At 34.1% G+C, this 20,899-nt stretch overlaps 1 protein-coding gene across 1 annotated transcript in view; it reads right to left on the bottom strand.

Annotated features, from left to right (window-relative positions):
• The window catches only part of LOC130656706 (vacuolar protein sorting-associated protein 54-like), a 70,431-nt gene that overhangs the window by 1,208 nt on the left and 48,324 nt on the right, over positions 1–20,899 (bottom strand). The window contains exons 14-24 of the mRNA XM_057459616.1: positions 10,925–11,022; positions 10,360–10,486; positions 9,892–10,073; positions 9,495–9,574; positions 9,288–9,323; positions 9,011–9,068; positions 7,747–7,852; positions 7,138–7,347; positions 6,946–7,026; positions 2,127–2,234; positions 1,653–1,747 (exon numbers count right to left, since the gene is read on the bottom strand). Coding sequence (XP_057315599.1) covers positions 1,653–1,747; positions 2,127–2,234; positions 6,946–7,026; positions 7,138–7,347; positions 7,747–7,852; positions 9,011–9,068; positions 9,288–9,323; positions 9,495–9,574; positions 9,892–10,073; positions 10,360–10,486; positions 10,925–11,022 — 1,181 coding nt within the window. The remainder of the gene's footprint in view (positions 1–1,652; positions 1,748–2,126; positions 2,235–6,945; positions 7,027–7,137; positions 7,348–7,746; positions 7,853–9,010; positions 9,069–9,287; positions 9,324–9,494; positions 9,575–9,891; positions 10,074–10,359; positions 10,487–10,924; positions 11,023–20,899) is intronic.

Raw genomic sequence — 20,899 nt, 5'->3', positions numbered from 1 at the left:
CAGACTGATGACGTCGTCAACAAACTTCAATATCTTTGCGACCGTTCTTCAAAGGGACATGATCATGTACATTTTCTAGATCAGCGTTTTAAGCCCTAATTTTAGGTATATTGGCAAATCTTTGTTGACGTCAGCAAAATTTTTACACCTCAATATCTCCTTAACCGTTCGCCAAAAAACACGCGATCCTATATATTTTTTTGATCAGAGTTTTAAGCTCTGTACAATGAAAGTAACTGTGAAACAAATTTCTAAAAATTTTTTTACATATACATTGCTGACATCATCAAAATTTATGTAACCTATCTTTTCATTTTTTCGTCAAAAGCACATGTTTCTATACGCTTTCGTGATACACAATAGACGCAAAGGGTAAACAAATTTCTGAAAAAAATTTGTGTATGGACGGCTCACTGCTGACGTAGGTAAAATTCATACGACAGAACTTTTCTATTGTCCTTCTGCCAAGTGTATTTTTCCACCAGCTTTATCGACTATTCCTATAAAAATAATACGCTGAGTCTGTGCCAGATATAGTGGATCTCATGATTTTTCTTTAAAGTCACCGAAAAAAGTATGTCCATTTTGCGAGAAATAAGACCGCGGGTTTACTTTCTTTACGTCACGTGATAAAAAACGACTCAATTTGATTTGCTGAAATAATTTTAAAGGCTGATTTATAAACAAGGTTACTATCTGACACAGAAAAACAAATGTAACGGTTCATTCGTCTTGAAAAAAGTGCAAAAAGTCAAAGGAAAAAAAGTAAAAGAAAAAATGTGGTGTTAAAAAGCATATCTTGAAAACCAAGAAAGTCCAAGTGAAGAACTTATGTGTGGGGTTTAAAAGTATAATTTAAAAACGTTAGAAGAAGAAGAAGGGCAAAGTTAGAAGCTATGAGAAAGTACTTTGGAAGTGAAGAGTGGATCTAGAAATAATGACGTAAAGTTACAAATGAAGGCTAGAGTTGAAGTGGGTTAGAATTTACAGAGGATTAAAATTTAGAAAAGCTTTGATATTTTTAGACGTTCACTTTTTATGTAGCTGGAGCTACGTAATACTTTTTAATGTAGAACACTTCATATTTATCAAGCAGACTCGCATTCTCAAAAATCACACAAAGCCTCAAATTTTTTGAAGTTTTATAATTTACCGCGTTTGTTTGTTTGTTTTTTTTTACGAAAAAAGCTAGCATATTTTTTTACCTTTTTTACATAATTAATGTGTCCCCTGTTGCTATTTATCCTAAAAATCAAAATGCTTCACTAAGCTAATAGCTAGCTAGCAAACAAATTTGCTAGTAGCTTAGTGAAAATCTACTGTCCGCACCAAAATTTAATGTGTTCCTCAACTCTGGCTTTTGACATTTGTGTAGATTTTATGGGTAAAGATAATATACAACATGCTAAATGAACTGATTTATTGTTGATTTGGAATTGCTCTTCACAAACCGTCAGTCATTGCTGACATCATCAAAATTCAAAAGACAGAACCTTTCTATTTTCTTGTGCTTAAGTGGATTTTTCCACAGGTTTATCAAGTAATATCAGGAGAAAAATAATTACGAACATCCCAAAATGTAAACATGCATCATAAAAAAGACCAGTGCTCATTATTCTTGACGCGAAGTTAAAACAAAACAGACTACAAACCCATGTTGAGGGCTGCCATCATTTTTCACTTTTAAATCTGCTAAAGTCTCTGCATAACAATTTTTAAAGCAACGCCGAATATCACGAAATAGATTCTAAACAAAAGGAAAAAAAAATTTTTACTAACCACAAATAAAAACACTTTCTATCTTTCATTTCTTCAAAGGAAACTAACGTTATTTGACATGATACACTTATAATAATGTTGAACAAATATACAAAGAATTTCAAAGCCACGCAAATAATTCAGCAAAAACAACTTTTTTCAAAGCTTAATTAATTGCTTTGGGCATTTTAAGGGCAGGGGTTCGCATATTTAAGTAAACGAAATTTAATCAAAAATCAATGACGAAAAAAACCGCTAAAACTGCTTAAATCTCGATGTTGTTATAGGACCTCCTCCTCTTCTTTCAACCTTTTTATGTATTTTTTTATCTATTTAAAACACATTTTACATGAGTAACATCTACTAACCTCTAATTGCTGACCATCCAAGATCAGTGCAAGACTTTCACGTAATTTGATGATCTGTTTCACAACTGCGCGCATTACTTTGGATGGCATGGGTGGACGCAACTCGTACTAAATTAACAAAATAAAGTAATTAGTGACTGGATCGAAACTTAGCGGAATTGGCATGGATGTACAAATATTGGTATAGCGGATTCATAATTTAGAAGGGTTATCTGCAAAAATTTTCCCGTAAAGGCCGGAACAAAAACTTTTTTCCACGTTGTATTGGTTTGAGCAATTTCAAAACTTACAAATTTTTGAAAAGGAGAAAGAAATCATGAAGTTTGTTCCAGAGCAAATTTGATTTAACATTTTCCTGTGCGTGAATTTTGTATGTTGGGCTGGTTTGGTGAAGTTATTTGTAAATTTTTCTCATTTTAACGAACGTTCGAATAGTAATTTGAATACGGGTTTCTCGTATTCCCTGCCTCGATTTCAAGTCACCTTAGAACCGAGGCTTGGAATGGTAGAATATTGTCAAAATGGCTACGGAAAGTGAATTAAGCAGTGCTGTGAGTAAAGAAGAATTGTTGAAACTGTTATTAAGAGATATTGATTTACCAATTGCAATTATTAACGAGTCAAAAAAACAAGTTGTTAAATTAGATATTTGGGGAAAGTCTTTGTCTTTTCTTCCTGCGTTCACAATAAAAGAAATTGAAGAACATCGTTTAAGAAGTGGAAAAACGCCAGAGAGTTCTATAAAAGAAACTCTTGATCGTGGGAGAAAGTTTAAAAATGAAAGATATTTAACTTCAGATTCAGTGAGTAAAAAATGGGATGAAAAATGCTTTTATTTAAAATGCCAGTGTAAGGCAAGCATGAAGAAAGAAAAACGAGATGTGCCCGTAGCACTGTGTAGGTCAAGTGGAAAAGTTAGCAATGCAAAATGTTCTTGTCCTGCTGACTTAAGTGGATACTGCAACCACATAATGGCATTCCTACTTGAGATTGCGGACTATTCCTTAAACCAGCTCCCAAATGTGCCAGAAGAAATTTATTGTACAAGTCGTCTCCGATAATAGGGGGTTCCAGGCGAAGTGTCGAAGCTCCTGTTATGGATACAGTTATTCAAAGCCAGACTACTTCACGAGGAATATCATCGACTCTATAAATGGATTTGCTTGTTGTGTACCGCCTGTTGGATTGAACCAAGAAAAAATAAATACAAAATTTGGTCAATTTGTTGTTGGTTCACCTCTTTCTTTTCACCTGAATGCAGTTGGTTTTACAACGAAAGTTGACATAAATAAAATAAAAAATTCGTTATATAGCGAGCACGATTACACTGATCTACCCTTATTTATAAATGATGAGAATGAGCTATTACCAAAAGATTGGGTCAATACTATTTAAATTCTATCAAAATATCAAGAGAAAGTGCTGATTGTTGGAAACAGATACAGTTTCACAAAGTAAAAATGAGCTGTGGAAATTGACAAAAAAATGGAAGATTGATTCAAGCGAAGCACATAAGGTATTTATTCGAAAAAAAGCCTTCTTGACATTTTATCCCCAAAAGAAGAACAAGAGAATTTTAAACATGGGAAACTGTATGAACTTATAGCTCGAGAAAAATATGAACATGTATGCAATTTTACTTAAACCGCGATGTCGAAGTACGAGAAACTGAATGTGTAATTCAACCAAACCTTTTTTGGCTTGTCGTAAGTCCTGATGGACTTGTCAGTGATCGATCAGTTGATAATAACAACTGATCGATCACAAGCTTCATTTTAGCAACCCAGACCTCCGCACAATTTTTTTGTCTGATATGGACCCATCAAAAAGTTGACTGATGAATGTTATGACACCAGATGGTGAAATGCTAAGTAAGCCTTTGTAGGTCACATGACTTTTGTAGTGCGAATAAAGGGAACTTTGAATAGCAAGTGAAGATGGTCTTTGACAATACAACTCAGTACAGTCTATGATACACCTAGTGGATGGATAGGTTTTCTTGAAACTTTCTGGCATAACTGCATTTACTTGGTCTCGAGTAGGCCAAATCGACACAGAACCGCGCTTAAAATAGCAAAAATTTGTCCATGTTATGAGCCATGAAACGTCGGAAAGTGTAAAACCTTTTTCAACCATGTGACATAAGAACAGTTGCTCTTGAGGACACAACTTTGGCTTTGGCCCAGATTTTAAAAAGTAGGGTTCTTCAGGTGAAGACATTGAAAACCTTTTTGATGTGTCATAGAACTTCATATTGATACAATTTTCTCCTGGATCTAAAAACTCGAACAGGATATCAAAGTCTTCTACTTCCAAACCAGTAGCAGTGCGAAATAGTTCATTATGTTTATGTACATTTTCATATCTGTATTTATAGGAAAAAAGCTGTTCATTTTCTTCTGAAAGAAAATCGTTGCGTTGTTCAAATTCTTGTATTTTTTCTCTCAGTTCTTTTAATTCCCATTCCAGTATATCAAGCTCCGTAACCTCTTGTGAAATTTCCCCATTAAATTGGTCAGCAGACACTTCAACAGATTCTTCGGACTCTGAAATGACTTCTTCACTTTTACTGCTGCTACTACTAGGGATATGCCTATCTTTAGGCGGAGGTCTTCTACGTACTTTGTGTGTCTGTATTTTAAAGATAGAAGGTACAGCATCAGCGACTAGTTTTTTTTACCAACTCCCAATGTAATTCTGATATCTTCAGTTTTGAAATGAAACTCGCACACTCTATAATTTTTTTTTGATCCTTAATGTTAAAATTATTAGCGCCACCTTTTCTTCTAACATTTCTAATAACATTGGTCCACTGTCGTCTTAGGGTTTCTTGTTTAGGAATTCTAAAAAGTCCAATGTTTGTTTTCTTTCTGTCTGAGTCGTAAAGAGCACTTTTACAGTCAGGAATACAACAATAATTTCCAAATCCACCAGATAAATTTTTATGAGGACGAGTTTTACTACTACCTGCGCATACTTCTTGTGAATTCATTTTTTATTTTTGTTTGCTAACTCAACCACAAGATAGTTGAGCTTTAGCTTCATAAAACTTATTTAGAACGCATTTTAGTCATTGACTACAGGTTCTCATATTGTTTTTTAAAAAATATTTCAAAAGATTTGGCAGGTAAGCACGTTTTTAATGTGCTTAAAAGTTTTCGAGGGTCAGGCGTTAAAAAACGATTTGATTTCGCCTACTTTGTTTACATTTTACCATTCCAAGCCTCGTTTCCATGTATAGTGAAGTATTGCGCAATCGAATACGAGAAACCCGTATTCCGATTCAGAGTGTTCAAGTTCATTCTTTCGAATGTGTATTTACATCGCCAACGTTGAAATGGCAAAGAAGAGCTTATTATACGAGATCAAGATGTACCGAAGTTGATTGTCGTGAGGACTAAATTTTGTGAGGTCAAAAAGCAATGCATTGCGTGAAGATTAATTTTCGCGAATCAGTCAATTTCAGTCATTTCGCCAAGACTAGTTTTTGTGAATCAGTCTATCATAAATAATTGCGAATAGCCTGCTTCCATTACGAGGCAAGTTTGCAAAGCATTTTGGTCTTTGAAAAGGGAAATATCTGATGAGATGCAAAAGGTAAACAAAACAGAATGCGCATATTACTATGGAGATAATATTTGTAAACAAGTCGATCTTTTGCGCCGTAGTACATCAAAGATATATCTCCAAAACTTTGCACTATAGCGTTGACCGCAAAGGCCAGTAAATTTACCAGCCATCTCTCAAGCACATCCTTATAAATATGTTGACAATTGAGCAGGAGACGCAACAAAGCATAAAGTCCTTTGTTACAAAAAGTTTTGTGAAAGATGTCGTGGGTAGTAAAAAAAACATGTTTCTTATGAAATGTTGTCTATGAAACGAAAGGTTGATACCGTTTAGCCACATTTAAGCCAAGATTGAAAGGAAGATTTTACAAAAAACAATTACGATCGATTACGTTCGATTGAAATGTGCCATCACTCAAAATGAAAGTATATTATGGTTTGAGCACGGATGTAAACGATTAACGGCCTCAAATTTTGGTATTGTTATAAATCGTAGAAGTGGTACTCCATCTGCTTCGTTTTAAAATCGGTTTTTAAAACAGTCAAACTTTCTTTCAGAAGCCTGTGAATTGGGAAAGGCGAACGAAAGCGGCTGTAGTCCGGATGGTATCATTTCTGACATAAAGTAAAAGTAAAATGTCCGTTTACGAAACGTCTATTTACCATGGTGAATAAACCATAGCGACTTGAAGGTGAAAAAATTTGATTTAGCGACACAAATTATCGCGGTTTCAATGCTTATTATACATTCTGCGATAAAAATTATTCCGTTTTGACAATAATTTAATAATTCTTAAGCATAAATTATTGTTATTTTATTAGTTTCTTTTAACATTTTCCGACGTTTTTTTTTCAATAGAAACAGTTTTCCGGACTACCCCTGCATTTTTTGTATGGAATTTCTATCGTTTCAATAGATGCGATTTTTTTATTCCATTAAACTTAAATAATCTAGACTTTTTTGTTCGTATAAAGTACTATTCTTTTACATTTTGCGACATTAATTATTGCAATTCAAGGTAGATTGCATATTGCAACACAAATTATTGTGGTTTTGAGCAAAAACCAAAATGATTTATGTCCGCAATAATTTATACGACAATAATTTATGTCTTTAATAATTTATACTACGATAATTTATGTCCGCAATAATTTATACCACAATAATTTATATCTGCAACAATTTATATTTGGGCTTCCAAACTGCATAGATTAACACGGGCATTGACCAAAAGGTAAAAACAACTTACGTTTTCTAGATGTGATCTGAACACTCCCTCCATAAGGTTTACTATTTTATTTAATATTTCATAACGATGATTACTAAAATCCTGGAATAAAAATTACACTTAGTAAAAAAAAAAACTGGCGATTTCACTGACTAATTTTAAAGTGGACAGTTGACATTATGTTATTCTAAACTAACGAAAAAACTTGCATACCTTTAATATTTGATCGAACTGGGACAGCAAAACAAATTGCCTCGGCGCAATACGAACTTCGAAATGATTCTTTATAATATGAATATGTCTGATGACAACTTCTAAGCATTGTGCCACCAGAATCAAGTGTTTAGCTGTTATGGTTTTTAATCCTATCGTTTGAAGGGCACCAGCGCCCAATACTAATTGACAGGAACGAGAATTAAAAAGCTAAAAGCGAAAAAATATGCAGACAAAAATTCAGTTTATTTATTTCAATAATATTTTTACAGGTTCTTAATATCAGTTAAAAATAAACTGTTCTTCCTATAAAGTTCTGTCCCTTCTATAAAGGACTTCCTATAAAGTCCTTACTATAAAGTCCAGTGGCACCTTAGATTCGCAACCTCTCAAATTTCTACTGCCATAACCTCGAAATCTTTCTAAATTTATATGTCTTATTTCATACACCGTGTACAAACATTATCCAAAACAGTTTAGCTCAGCCTGTGCCTTAGCTGCACAAATATCAAACGCCTTTAAAAAGTGTGATGACTCCTTGTTAATTCCTCTTTTTTAATCCTTTAATCAATTCTTACAGTTTGCGAATGGAAAAAAGAAAGCACACACCTTTAGTATTTCGCACAGCTTTGTCAATAAATCTGTTGCCAACATGGGAACGTCGTCCACACATTGACAATATTCGACAACCATTTTCATCAAGATTAACAATGTCCTTAAATGGATGTAAAAATTCTTAACCTTGATTTCCACTAACGTAAAATAACATGAATTTACTTTTAAACATAATTTCTTACTTCATGTTAGTTCACAGTGAAGACATGTTTACTTTGTGTTATTCACCTTCTGATTTCATGAAAAAACGTGGACTGGACATCAAAATTTTTTGATACCAAGTTCACGTTTATTCCTTGGAAAAAGGAAACATCAAAGGAATACCGATATTTTATTGCATGTGAGTTGCAAAACATTTAGTGCGAGGAGTGGTGAGGTACATACGCTTAGAAAACACGCATTCAAGGTTTACAAAAAAACATTCTATATTATTTATTCCTGGAAAGGTTTGGAAAAGTCCATGTTACTTTCCTGATATTTCAAACTCTTCTCGCATTAGAGGCGAGGAGATTTGTAACATATATTTTGTTTAGGTTTAGGAAAATTTATTTTGTTTTAGGAACGAACGAAACAACGATGTACGATGGTCAAAAATAGCTGTGGGTGTGTGTATCTATTGGGTAACAATCATTTTAATTTGAATCTAATTCCCATCTGCTTAACAAAAAAAACAACATCCGTAACACTTATCACTCTTATCGTTAAATATGCTTTTTCTTCAGTGAAACTATGCACAATCAATCAGATATTGCGAAATAGAAAAATATGTTCAAAAAATTATTGCACTTAATTTCCCGTTAGTCACCAATGGAAACCAAGCTCTACTGAAATTACCAATGTAACGAGAAAAAAATGCAATGGTCGTAAGGCGAAATTGATTTTTCATTCATCACCGAAAGTATAATTTATTATAAGCAACTCAGTTGCTAAGGGTAAAGGCTTCAAATTGACTCAAATATCAAGCAGCTTGCTAAGCAACATCAATCCCCTGAAAACTTTTCCCTCGCTTTAGCAACCTTCTCAGTTGGACTGTGATAAAAGTCTTCACAGAAGCAACATATATCGGTGCCTGCCAGTACTGTGTCGGTAAAAATAGGTGCTAAGCAACAAGCTAAGCAATTCAAGAGTCAAAGAGGCCCTTTACCCTTTGCAACCTGAGGCTTATCCTAAAAGTGCTTATAAATAAACGTTAAAAGCAGAAGCAGGTTACAAACCAATTCTGTATGCAATTTAAGTAAAATGGTAAATGTAAAGTTACCCAACAACTGAAAAACGTTGACCTTGTACAATCAAGGAAGAAGCAGATGTATTTTCTTCTAAAAAATAATGAAAAAATCCTTGGAAAAATATTTTTTTGCCTTTAAAGTTATTGCTACCTTGTTATTTCATTTTCAGTGCAATTTCAGCGCCAACTATGATATTTTCGTGATGTATCTCTTTTTCACAATAGGCGGACAAATTTATGTCAAAGTTTTAAAGAGCTCATTTTTGACACCAGAAAACAACTCTGATAGTAACAAATATTTTGTCTTTACCTGCATACACTTTCCTTGTGCTAGCTTTTTCTAAACCTACAGACACGTAAAAATTTTTGGCAACAGTAACATATACATAACTTAGATAACACAAACAAAATGGTATAATCAGCTTTGACAAAAGGATTATTTCCTCAATTTATATGCATATTTTACCAACTACAAAGCCCTTAAACTAAATAAGCAACAAACAAACACCCATTATACCTGATGCAATAGAATCTACAAGATTTTGAATTTCTGTCGGCACATCAGCCTGTCGCCATCTTTCGATGTCTAATATATTACTAAATACAAAAAAGTTGGTAAATGTCATTAAAGGAACTTTAAAAATAACAAAGTATATACGCAAAATAAACTTGCAATGCAAAATAAGGTTTGTATTAATAAATTTTATCATAAGGTCTACAAGAAAACAAAATCACAATTTCATTAAACAATGTAATAAAATTATTTAAAAATATGGATTAAGGGGAATATTTTAAGTTTCACGCGCATTTAATTTTCCAAGTTATTTTCTTACTTGATTCAACCGTAAAAAACAATCAATCAAACATAACAAACAATAAACAGATATGGATAGGTTTTGGAACTGTGGACGTACCTTAATTTATGTTTTCTTTCTTCGTGGAACCTACTTATAAAATTTTTAGCTTGCGATAGTAGAGTGCCACGCAAGTTATGGGACTGCCTGCCAGACACGGTTTCACAATCCGAAGCAAACTTCTCAACAATCTTTGCTAACACAACAAAATCTTTTGAAGATAGTTTGTCCAAAAGACCACCCTAGCAAGAAAATGAATGGCCAAATTAATCCTTGTGACAAGAAATCCTAAAATTAAACATTGTTGCAAATTGGTGAAGTGAAATTAATAGAATCATTTTCACGAAAAATTTCACAGGGTGACCAAATCAAGCGAATTACAATTTGTCATAATGAAAATTAGACTCTCTTAGGACACCGACTATTGAGGGGTATGTTTAAATAGCACTTAGTAAAAGACTTTTCAAATAAAATAAAAGTGCAGTTATCACAGCAAACATGTTTGTTCAAATATATCTGTAATGTCACCTTGGCTCTCATGATGATGACTTTAGAGCACCGAGTTTGAGCCAGCTCACAAGCTGAACACAAAATGTCTTTACTTTCATTTGTTAACTTGTCACATTCAGATTGTTCCATAAATATATTTACATTGCTAAAACAAAACTTCGTCCAATTATAAAATTTTAACCCTTAGACGATGGCCAAAAATCGCGTTCAATGACGAGAGATTGTGGCCAAAAAACATAGAAAATTTGAGTTTTACTGAAAAAATCTTCAGGGTCAAAGGGTCAACTGGAAATTTGAAACATTTCAAAGACTACTTCCATTGTCTAGTTAGAGTTCACAGCCTGTCTGGAATCGACCCAAACTATTTCTAAGGTTTTAAATGTTTTCATCATCCTACTAGCAACTACCTGTTTCTTTTACTAACACATAAACATTTTGGTTTGTTTAGCTTTAAAAAGATTCAAAATTTCGAGAGAAAAAAGATGTGATGGAATTGTTGCTTGGAAGCATTTCTCTAGCATCCTTTACAATACCAGGAGATATACTTGCCACCCTACTATTGTGAGTAAATTATGCAACTTACTCTTCGACTAATAAATACTCGTCATCAGAGTCGTTTTTCTTCTCTCTACCTACCCCAGCAGCCAACGTAAACACACCGGACAGTCCTTCGTGAACAACCTAAAGCAGTTAACACAGAATAGAATCAAAAATAAATTGACACAGTCACACTCCTCACTCAACCATTTATCGTGTCAAAGGAAATAGAAAAAAATAGAAATGGATTCCCTGAAAAAAATAGTTCTACTAATAGCATTAGGTGTCAAACCTTCGCCCCCCACCTGGCCATGGACCACCATGCTTTCGTATCTGTGGTCAAATATGGCATCGTGTTGGGGCCTTCACCCTCCTGAAGGACAAACCCCTGTTTTTAACCAACTTTATATTTATGAAGCAGGTAGGGCACTCAACGAAAGAATGGCACGCCAGAAAAATAATGGCTGTCGAGAAGACGTGATGCAAACTATTCAAGATGTCATGGACAGAGAAAGCCCGTTTGCTTCGGCCTATAGGTACATGGCTGAAGTTGAAGCTGAAGAATTAAATTAGGCAGCAGCACAAAACCGTGCTCCGTCTGAAGTACGTATGTACATGAGAGTTGGCAATGACCGAAGGCGCTACAACTTGCCACATCATCATGAAGTTGCGGCAGTATTTGTTGGCCAAGATGGAGCACCTCCTGGAAACCTGGGATGTTGTTATCTATCCGCGTGGAGGTGATTTACAGAATATTTCCACAATGTCTGCAACCTTGGAGCCAATGGTGTATCCTCTTTTTTTCCCAAGGGGTGAACCAGGTTGGCATAATAGGATACCTCATGTTGCTGTACGTGCAACCCGTACTCGCAACACTACTACAATGTTGCAGTATTATACTTACCGTTTAGCTGCTCAGAAATATTTCAGCCCGATTCATTATGGTAAGAAATTGTTTCAGCAGTATTTTGTTGATTCTTATGTTAAAGCTGAAGGTAATAATTTAAATTACATTCGAGCAAATCAAACCAACCTTCGTGTTGATATTTATCAAGGTTTAGCTGACCATTTGAATGCACGAGCTGAAGAGCGAGGCCTTCAACCAGCTCGTATTGTTGTTCTTCCTTCAAGTTTTCAAGGAAGTCCAAGTGCCATGGCTCAAAACTTTCAAGATGCTATGGCTGTCATTGGTAAGTTTGGAAAACCTGATTTTTTCTGACTTTTACGTGCAATCCAAAATGGCGTGAAATTACAGAACATTTGTTTGCAGGCCAACATGCACATGATCGGCCTGATTTAGTTTCTCGAGTTTTTAAACTGAAACTAAATGAACTCCTTAAAGATGTTACTGAAATGGGAGTTCTAGGTAAGACTATAGCACATGTGTATGTTACAGAATTTCAAAAGAGGGGTTTGCCTTATTGTCATTTGTTAATTCATTTAGATCCCAATGACAAACTTAGGGATGCAGATGACATAGACAGTGTTATTTCAGCAGAAATTCCTAATCAACAGGAACACCCTGAGCTGTTTGAAATTGTACGATCGTGTATGATTCATGGACCATGTGGATATCCTAATTCCAGATGTATAGAAGATGGTGTTTGCACTAAAAGTTTTCCAAAGAACTTTTTAGCATCTACCGTACCTGAAGTCAACGGATATCCATTATATAGACGGCGTGATAATGGTATACATATCAATGTCAATAATGTTGACATCGATGATCGCTGGATTGTTCCATATAATCCATGGCTTTCCAAGAAATACAATGCACATATAAACCTGGAGGCGTGAATGTCTGTTAAATCTGTTAAATACTTCTATAAGTATATTTATAAAGGTCATGATTGTGCCAATATTGAGATCAATGAACGTATTGATCATGATGAGGTGCAGACATATTTAGATGCGCGGTATGTCAGTGCACCAGAAGCAGTATGGCGTCTTTTTGAATTTAACATGCACTAACAATCTCATGTTGTCCATAGATTGCCAGTGAACTTGCCAAATAACCATATTGTTTATTTTCAGCAAGGACAGGCTGAAGAGGCTTTGGACAGAGCTACAGATCAGGCTACAAAATTAACAGCTTGGTTTGTGTTAAATGCAGAGATATGCTCGCCAATATATGTATCCAGATATTCCTCTTTATTTTGTTTTTAATAAGAACAAAGTTTGGAAACCAAGCCAACGTGGTCATGGTAAAATTGTATCCAGAATGTATAGTGTAAGTCCTCGCGCAGGTGAGCTTTTTTATTTACGTATGTTGCTATTGCATACACCTGGTGCAACTTCTTTCGAAGATTTACGAACTGTCACTGGCAATGTTCCTGAAACATTTCTTGACGGCTGTTTATTGCGTGGTCTCCTGCAAGATGATACCGAATGAGACAAAACTTTGCAGGAAGCTGTTAACTTTCAGATGCCTCGACAATTAAGGCAACTGTTTGCTGTGATACTTACTCACTGCGAACCATCTGATCCTTTTACTTTGTGGACAAGGTACAAGGATGCAATGTATGAAGATTATATTCGCCAAATGAATGAGGATCAGGCTGAGTACAGGCTGCTTCAAGATATTAATTCTGTACCTAGGCAAATCTCTTACTGATTATAATCTTCCTCATTGAGATGAATTACTCCCAGCTGAAAGCATTGATGTAGCTATGGAGGCTGAAGGAGCTTCTCAACTAAGGGTTCAACTTACTGTCGAACAGACTGCACTGGCTAATGCAGTCATAGAAGCTGTTGTAAATGTTGCTAACAATGCAGCCCAAAACAACCGTCTGTTTTATTTAGAAGGCGCTGGTGGTAGTGGTAAAACCTTTACTTATAATTACCTTATTTCTGAACTTACAGGTAGAGGTTTTCAAGTTGGAACTGCTGCATTTACTGGCATTGCAGCAACACTTGTGAAAAAGGGTACCACCTATTCATAGACTATTTCGGTTACCTGTTCCCATTGTAGAGAATAATACCTTACTTGACGAAGCTTCCATGATTCCTAAGCATGTTTTCATGCAATAGATCGTCTTCTACAAGATATTTGTAATAATGAGCTTCCATTTGGAGGTAAAGTTGTTCTTTTGGATGGTGATTTTTCACAGTTATTGCCTGTTGTCAGAAAACGAAAACCATGGACAAAAAAGTTCTCCATTATGGCACTCGGTTAAAGAATTTCGATTACATCGAAACATGAGAACAAGGCCAGGAGAACAACAATTCGCTGCAAGGCTTCTGCAACTTGGGAAAGGTGTTTTACCTGTTCGGGAGCAAGAACCCTTCCAAGGTGCAATTGAAGTGCCATCCCAATGTGTGATACAAAATGACTGTATTGTTGATACTTTGTTTAGGAATCTTTCACCGGAAATTATGGCCTCATCTGTGGTACTAACACCCACAAATGGTGACTCACTTATCATTAATGATCAGGTGTTGGCGCTGTTGCCTGGTGAAGAAAAAGTTTATTTTAGTGCAGATGATGTTGTGTGTGATGATGAGGAGGAACGGAATCAATATCCAGTAGAATTTTTAAATAGTATCACACCTTCAGGTATGCCTCCTCATTGTCTTAAATTAAAATCTGGTGCTATTGTTGTGTTATTAAGAAACATAAACATAAATAAAGACTTATGTAATGGCACTCGCCTAATTGTAAGACGTCTTCATGACAACTGTGTCGATGCTGAAGTACTCACTGGAAATGCCATTGGAGATAGGATTCCAAGGGTGGAACTTGGACCTTCGGATACAGGTATGCCTTTTGTTTTACGTCACAGACAGCTTCCACTAAGGCTGTCTTATGCTATTACAATAAACAAGGCACAAGGTCAAACCTTTGAAAAGGTTGGAATATTGCTGCGCAGGCCATGTTTTTCTCAAGGTCAGCTGTATGTTGCTTTTCTAGAGCAAGAGCATTTGGTGATGTTCGAGTAAGTGTTGTTCCCTCATCCAGGCGAGGATTTTTTAATAGGGAATGTTATACTCAAAATGTGGTTTACCGTCAGGTTCTTACATAATTTATTGAACAATTTGGAAATGTTATACTCAAAATATTGTTTACGGACAAGTTCTTACGTTATTTTCCAAACAATATATAAATATGTGCGAATCTAATTTTAAAGCAGTTTTGCTTTGGATTTGAAAAATTATCTTTACTCTTTCCTTATCTGAAAATTACTAGACTTTTGTATTTATTATCCACCATGTTGTATATTATGACACATTTGTGCTGTCAAAAAGGGAAAAGTATACCTCTGTAGAAGGTATATGGCCAGGTAACCTCTGACACTGGCATGACCTTAATGTTATACAACATGAGAGTAGTTGTGCACCACCGTAGTTATATAATACTGTTTCACAAACATTGTTATATGCTGCGTATCAGTGTGCAATAATACTGACGTTGGGTGCACTTCCGTCACATACGTGTATATGGACGTGTCAGGTTTCTGGCTGTTGAACTACTCTTTGTGGGTATTTACAATTGCATGTTAAAAGTTCATTTACGTGTTTACTATTTTGAGTTTTTTGTGTCCCATTTAATCCTAAAAATATTGTAAGGATGCATTCTATTTAATGTGTTAGACATGCATCTCTTTTTTTTAGGTGAAGTGCAAAGTCCTATGGCTTACCTTCACGTGGTGCACTTCGTTAAGTGATTAGCATGTTAGGTCGAAATTGTTATAGACATAATACAAGAAAAATTTAGAATTAACGTAGAACATTTGGGCCCAAATTTTTAAAAGTGGACGATTCTTTTACCTTAAGACTTAACAATTTAAAAAATGTAAATGTTAAAATCATGCATCGCTTTTTAATTTTTTCTGTTCTTAAAACTTTAAAAATTGTAGCTATGTAATAGTAAAGCATGCTTAACAATCATCTCTTATAGTATTTAACAATCATCTCTTATAGTATTGACTTAGCAAAAAAAAATTTATTTCTTATTTTTACGGAAAAGATTTTGAAGAAAAGGTAAATGTTTCCAAACTTAAACATAACATTTTATCAGGAAGTTCCATTATATTTTTTAAAACACAAAACACATAAACCTAATCTATTAGGAAAAAATAAATTAAAACGTAAATTAATATTTTTAGTTCACTTTCTTTAAACTTCAAATTTAAACGATTTAAGCTTCGTTGAATTTCCACCTAACATGCAAATCATAAACTAAAACCCAAGGCAAATTTTTTAAATTTTTTATAGTTAAGGGAAAGTCAAACAATTTCTGTAGTATATAGTAACTATAGCAGATCTAATTGGATGTAAAAAGAAAATTTAAATTTGGGCATGGAAACGCAGAGAAAATGGAAATGGAGTTAATTTGGCCGTTTTATAATTAATTTGTCGTTTGGACTTTTGGTTTATTTTTATTTTGACAAATTTATTTTTCAGACAATAACAAAAATGGATATTGATAAAATTGAACTAATACATCTCCAAATAGGAAACCAGGTGCATACTATGTTTAATCTCTATAATAATACGCTAGGTGTGTCTGTGTGTCTGTGACAGGCAAAGTGGATGTGTTCATTTTCCATTGATGTTGCCGAAAAATGCATGTCTAATATGTTAAATTTTATGACGTTACGACGCGACGTCAATAACACTACTTTACTGTCAATCTCTTATAATAATACGCTAAGTGTGTCTGTCTGTCACTTTTGCAAAGTGGATAAAATTTCTTTGATAAAGTCTATAAAACATCGTCTATAAATTTGTTCTGTAAATTACCAAACTTTGACGTTAAAGCAATATTGACGTCAAAGGAAAGTATATTAAGATTAGTGAAGCCATTGCATTGCACTTTTAAATTTAAGGCTAAATAACTTGGAAACGGGTGGAAATAACTGACGTCATCTCCTGCGTAGGTAACTAGGGACCACCTTTGACCAATTTGGGTAAGTTTCCCAAACCTGGGTCCCTGAATCCGTTTCGGGAATGGACGGGTTGATGACGTCATCAAAAAACCTTCAAACCCTAATATCTCTGCAACCGTTTGTCAAAAATACACGATCCTATACATTTTCTTGATCAGCGTTTCAAGATCTATACGATGAAGGCAACAGGCATACACATTTCTGAAAAAAAAAATTTTGTGTTCTGACATGTCTCTGCTGACGTCATCAAATTTTAAATGACGGTTATTTTTCTCTGTTATCCTGCCTAAGTGGATTTTTCCACGGGCCTTATCGACTAGTAACCTATATTAAAATAATGAAGCCATTACAGTGCACCTAAAACTTTGAGGCCAAATAACTCGGAAACGAGGTGGTAACATCAATGAGTTTTCACCGCGTGGGTAACTAGGGACCACCTGGGACCAATTTGGGTAAGTTTCCCGAACCTGGGTCCCCAAATCCGTTTCGGAATGAATGGGTTGATGACGTCATCAAAAAACCCTTTAATCCCTAATATCTCTGCAACCGTTTGTCAAAAATACGCGATCCTATACATTTTCTTGATAAGCGTTTCAAGACCTATACAATGAAGGCAGCAGGTATACAAATTTCTAAAAAAAAAATTTGGGGGGTTTGACTGGCCATTGCTGACATCAGCAAAATGTTAAAACCCTTATGTCTCATTAACTACTGCTTATCAAAAAGATATGATCATATACATTTTCTTGGTCAGCGTTTTAACATCTGCATGGTACAGGCAACGAATAAACTAAATTTCGCCAAATATTTTTGTAATTGCACTGCTGACATCCGAAAAAAATCTAAAACAACCTACTTTTCCATTGTCCTTTTGCCTAAGTGGATTTTTCCACGGGCCTTATCGACTAGTAGTTATAATAATACAGAAGAAAAATATGCCAATACAAAATAAATCTAAGCTATTATTTTCAAATATTTTTTTCTTAAGAACAAACAAACGAACAAAGTGAAAATACAGAAAGTCAGATAGTTGTAGAAGGTATGTCACATTTCTCTTCAATCGTGATCTTACTTCCATTACTACCCTAATATTTTTCTTTATCAAGGGCAATATATTATTGGGAAAAGTTTATTAGAATGTTACATTTATTTTCACTACTATGTTAAAATTAACCGTACAAATATCGGTTTTTTAAAACGTATATAATTTCGCTTATTACTTAGGTAACGATATTGAGCATGATGGTACCAAAAAAGGTATAGTTATATACAGTATTTTTCCAGTACCTTAACTTCCTTACATTTTTGACTTTATCTTACTATTAATTGATGTATGATGCATATATCAAATTTAGGAAGGAGAATCCCGGCCCTCAGTCACGAAATTCGTTCCAATGGTGGGTGCGGCACGGGGGTCAGGATTTAGCCAACTTTAAATGGCGAAAGTCAAAAAAATTAAAAAGTACAAAAAAATAACAACAATCAAAAGCATACACACGTCAATGCAAAATACATTAAATGCACCATACACGTGCATTAAATTATATATAATATTTATTTAATTATTTACTTATTTTTATTTAATAGCTATTCATTTTTACTTTAATTAAATTGTTTCATTGGTTAGACATTTTATGGAATTTCCGTTCTGAGCGCTGAAGGTAGTTTTGAAATAGGTTAGCATCCCAGATGTTTGTTAAGTATTTTCACAAATCAAATAATGGTATTAAATACAGATTAGTTTCTTCATTAAGCGGTTGATATTAATAAACCGCGTACTTTAAAAAAACGAATGTAATGAGCACAAACTAACTAAAGCATTGTTTAGAGAAGGCGCAATGTTATGAAACTTAAATATATGTGTGTTAAGAAATATACGTTATCATATCCGAATATGTTTTTTTTACTGTGTCAAAGTAATATACCTTAGGGAAGAAATATTTGCTAAAGTTATTTTAGCAACTAGAACTTCTTCACTTTTCTTTTGTGATTAAAATCTCTACTGATTATTGTGTAATTTATATTGGCGTTACGAAAGAAAACTGACCTCTGATGTGAATATAAATGTTATTGCCAAAAACATTTAATATGCAGAATGCGTAAGCTAAAACTGATGCAAATATTTCGTGTAGGAATGTAGCTCTATATTCTCATGTTGTCCATATACTAATCGTCTAAAAGTCGAGGCACATGTTCAAAGAGATTTCAAGTTGTAATCTTCCATCATAAGCTTACTTAGCTCATATTTTGGTATATTGTTGACTGACTAATATTTGCTTTTGCTCAACACAATATTTTTCCTAATATTTTTAACAATATCTTTTTTTATATTTGGGTTGAAGCGCAAAGCCCCATGACGTGCCTTCCTGTGGCGCGCTTCGTTAAGTGACTTATTTCTTCTCTATAGAGATAAATCACAAACTGAAAGTCAGGGCATGGCATCTTATGCATCACAGATTTATTGGAGGTAAGTTGTTCACTATTTTTTTAATGTATGATGCTTAATACGATGAGTCTGTGAAAGGCATATTGGATATGTTCATTTTTCTTTTTAGTTGCAAAAATATGTCTTTTAAATGCTAATCGACAAATTAAACGTTACAACGTCAAAGACTTTAATTTAACGTCTATAACTTAATTTAAATTAACGAAGCCATTACAATGTACTTATAACTTGAAAGGGGTGGAAGATAACTATTTATGTATTGACGGACAACATCAAAATGTAAGTTATGATTATCTTTTCCAATGTACTCTTGCCTGAGTGGATTTGCCAAAAGTACATGATCCTATACATATTCTTGATCAGCGTTTCAAGATCTATACGATGAAAGCAACAGGTATACGGATTTCTAACAAAAAAAATTTAGTACTTTTCACGGGCCATTGCTGACGTCAGCAAAATTTCTAAACCCTTATATCTCATTAACCGCTCATCAAAAGCACATGATCATATACATTTTCTTGATCAGTAGTTTAATCTCTACACAATAGACGCAATGAATAAACTGAGTTTCGTCAATTTGTTTTTGTATATGCACTGCTGACATCAGCAAAAAGTCTAAAATAACCAATTTTTACATTGTCCTCTTGCCTAAGTGGATTTGGTTTATATTTTAATACTGATTTTTCGTTTTAACCGAACAGTAGTTGTTTAGGAGACTAGCTATTTTGAAGGTCTTTTTTGCACCTTTTTACCCTGTAAATGCTTCTACTGTGAAAATTTTAAAATATTTTAACGTTAGGATTAATATTTTAACACGTTTTTTAGCCATGTATAAATCTTAAACAAAATTAATTTTACGATTCTGACTTCAAACTTAGATTTTAAGAGATCATCCTGAAAAACCAGCTGCATAACTAGCCTTATTATTCAGTTTCAATATAACAGCATTTTACCCTAGCCAGCATCAGTTCTCTACAGATTTTTAATGCGCTGCAACTGTGAGCTGTGGCTATATAGTTGTTAACTACCTGTGGCTAAAATCTTAAAGTTGTCATATCAGTTGGCTACAACAAAATTCTAGAGTAATCTTTTTTATGCTAAATGCAGTTCAGTAGCTACACCTTTTACTGTAGTATAAACTTTAGTAAAAGTCTAAAGTATATTGATTCAATTAGACAACAATCTCGATTAACCTGTGATACTTAGGGTTTATTTTTTAAATGCAATTATTTTTTTAACAGGCTGTAGGGTGTGTTTTTATTTAACTGATGACGCAAACTTCACGGAAATTTATTCCACAAAATAAATTTGCTGAGTGATTGGTAAAACTAATATTGCTAAAGCTTTAGAACGAATTATTGCATGTGGCATATGTTTGATAGGCTGTGCGTTTAAGTAATTAATGGCAACATATTGCTATTGCGAAACTATTTTTTGTGCTTACATTGGTTTAAAAGCACCCATAACAACTAATCCTCTTCTACTTAAAATTATTGCATTTTTGGTATTCAAGAAATGGGGCAGAGGACAATCAGCCATGACAAATGATAACTTTGGTTTAAGTGATGGATTTTTCGTCTTTGATATTTGTGGACCAACTCATGTGTGAGAAAAATTATTTCATAGAAAAGGAAATAACGAACAAAACGGTAGAAAAAGATTCATTTTGCAGTGCTACATCCTAAAT

This window comes from Hydractinia symbiolongicarpus, chromosome 9, assembly GCF_029227915.1.
Source record: "Hydractinia symbiolongicarpus strain clone_291-10 chromosome 9, HSymV2.1, whole genome shotgun sequence".
NCBI classification, from domain to species: domain Eukaryota; kingdom Metazoa; phylum Cnidaria; class Hydrozoa; order Anthoathecata; family Hydractiniidae; genus Hydractinia; species Hydractinia symbiolongicarpus.
Note: the sequence above shows the minus strand (reverse complement) of the source record. Positions and strands in the feature narration are given on the sequence as shown.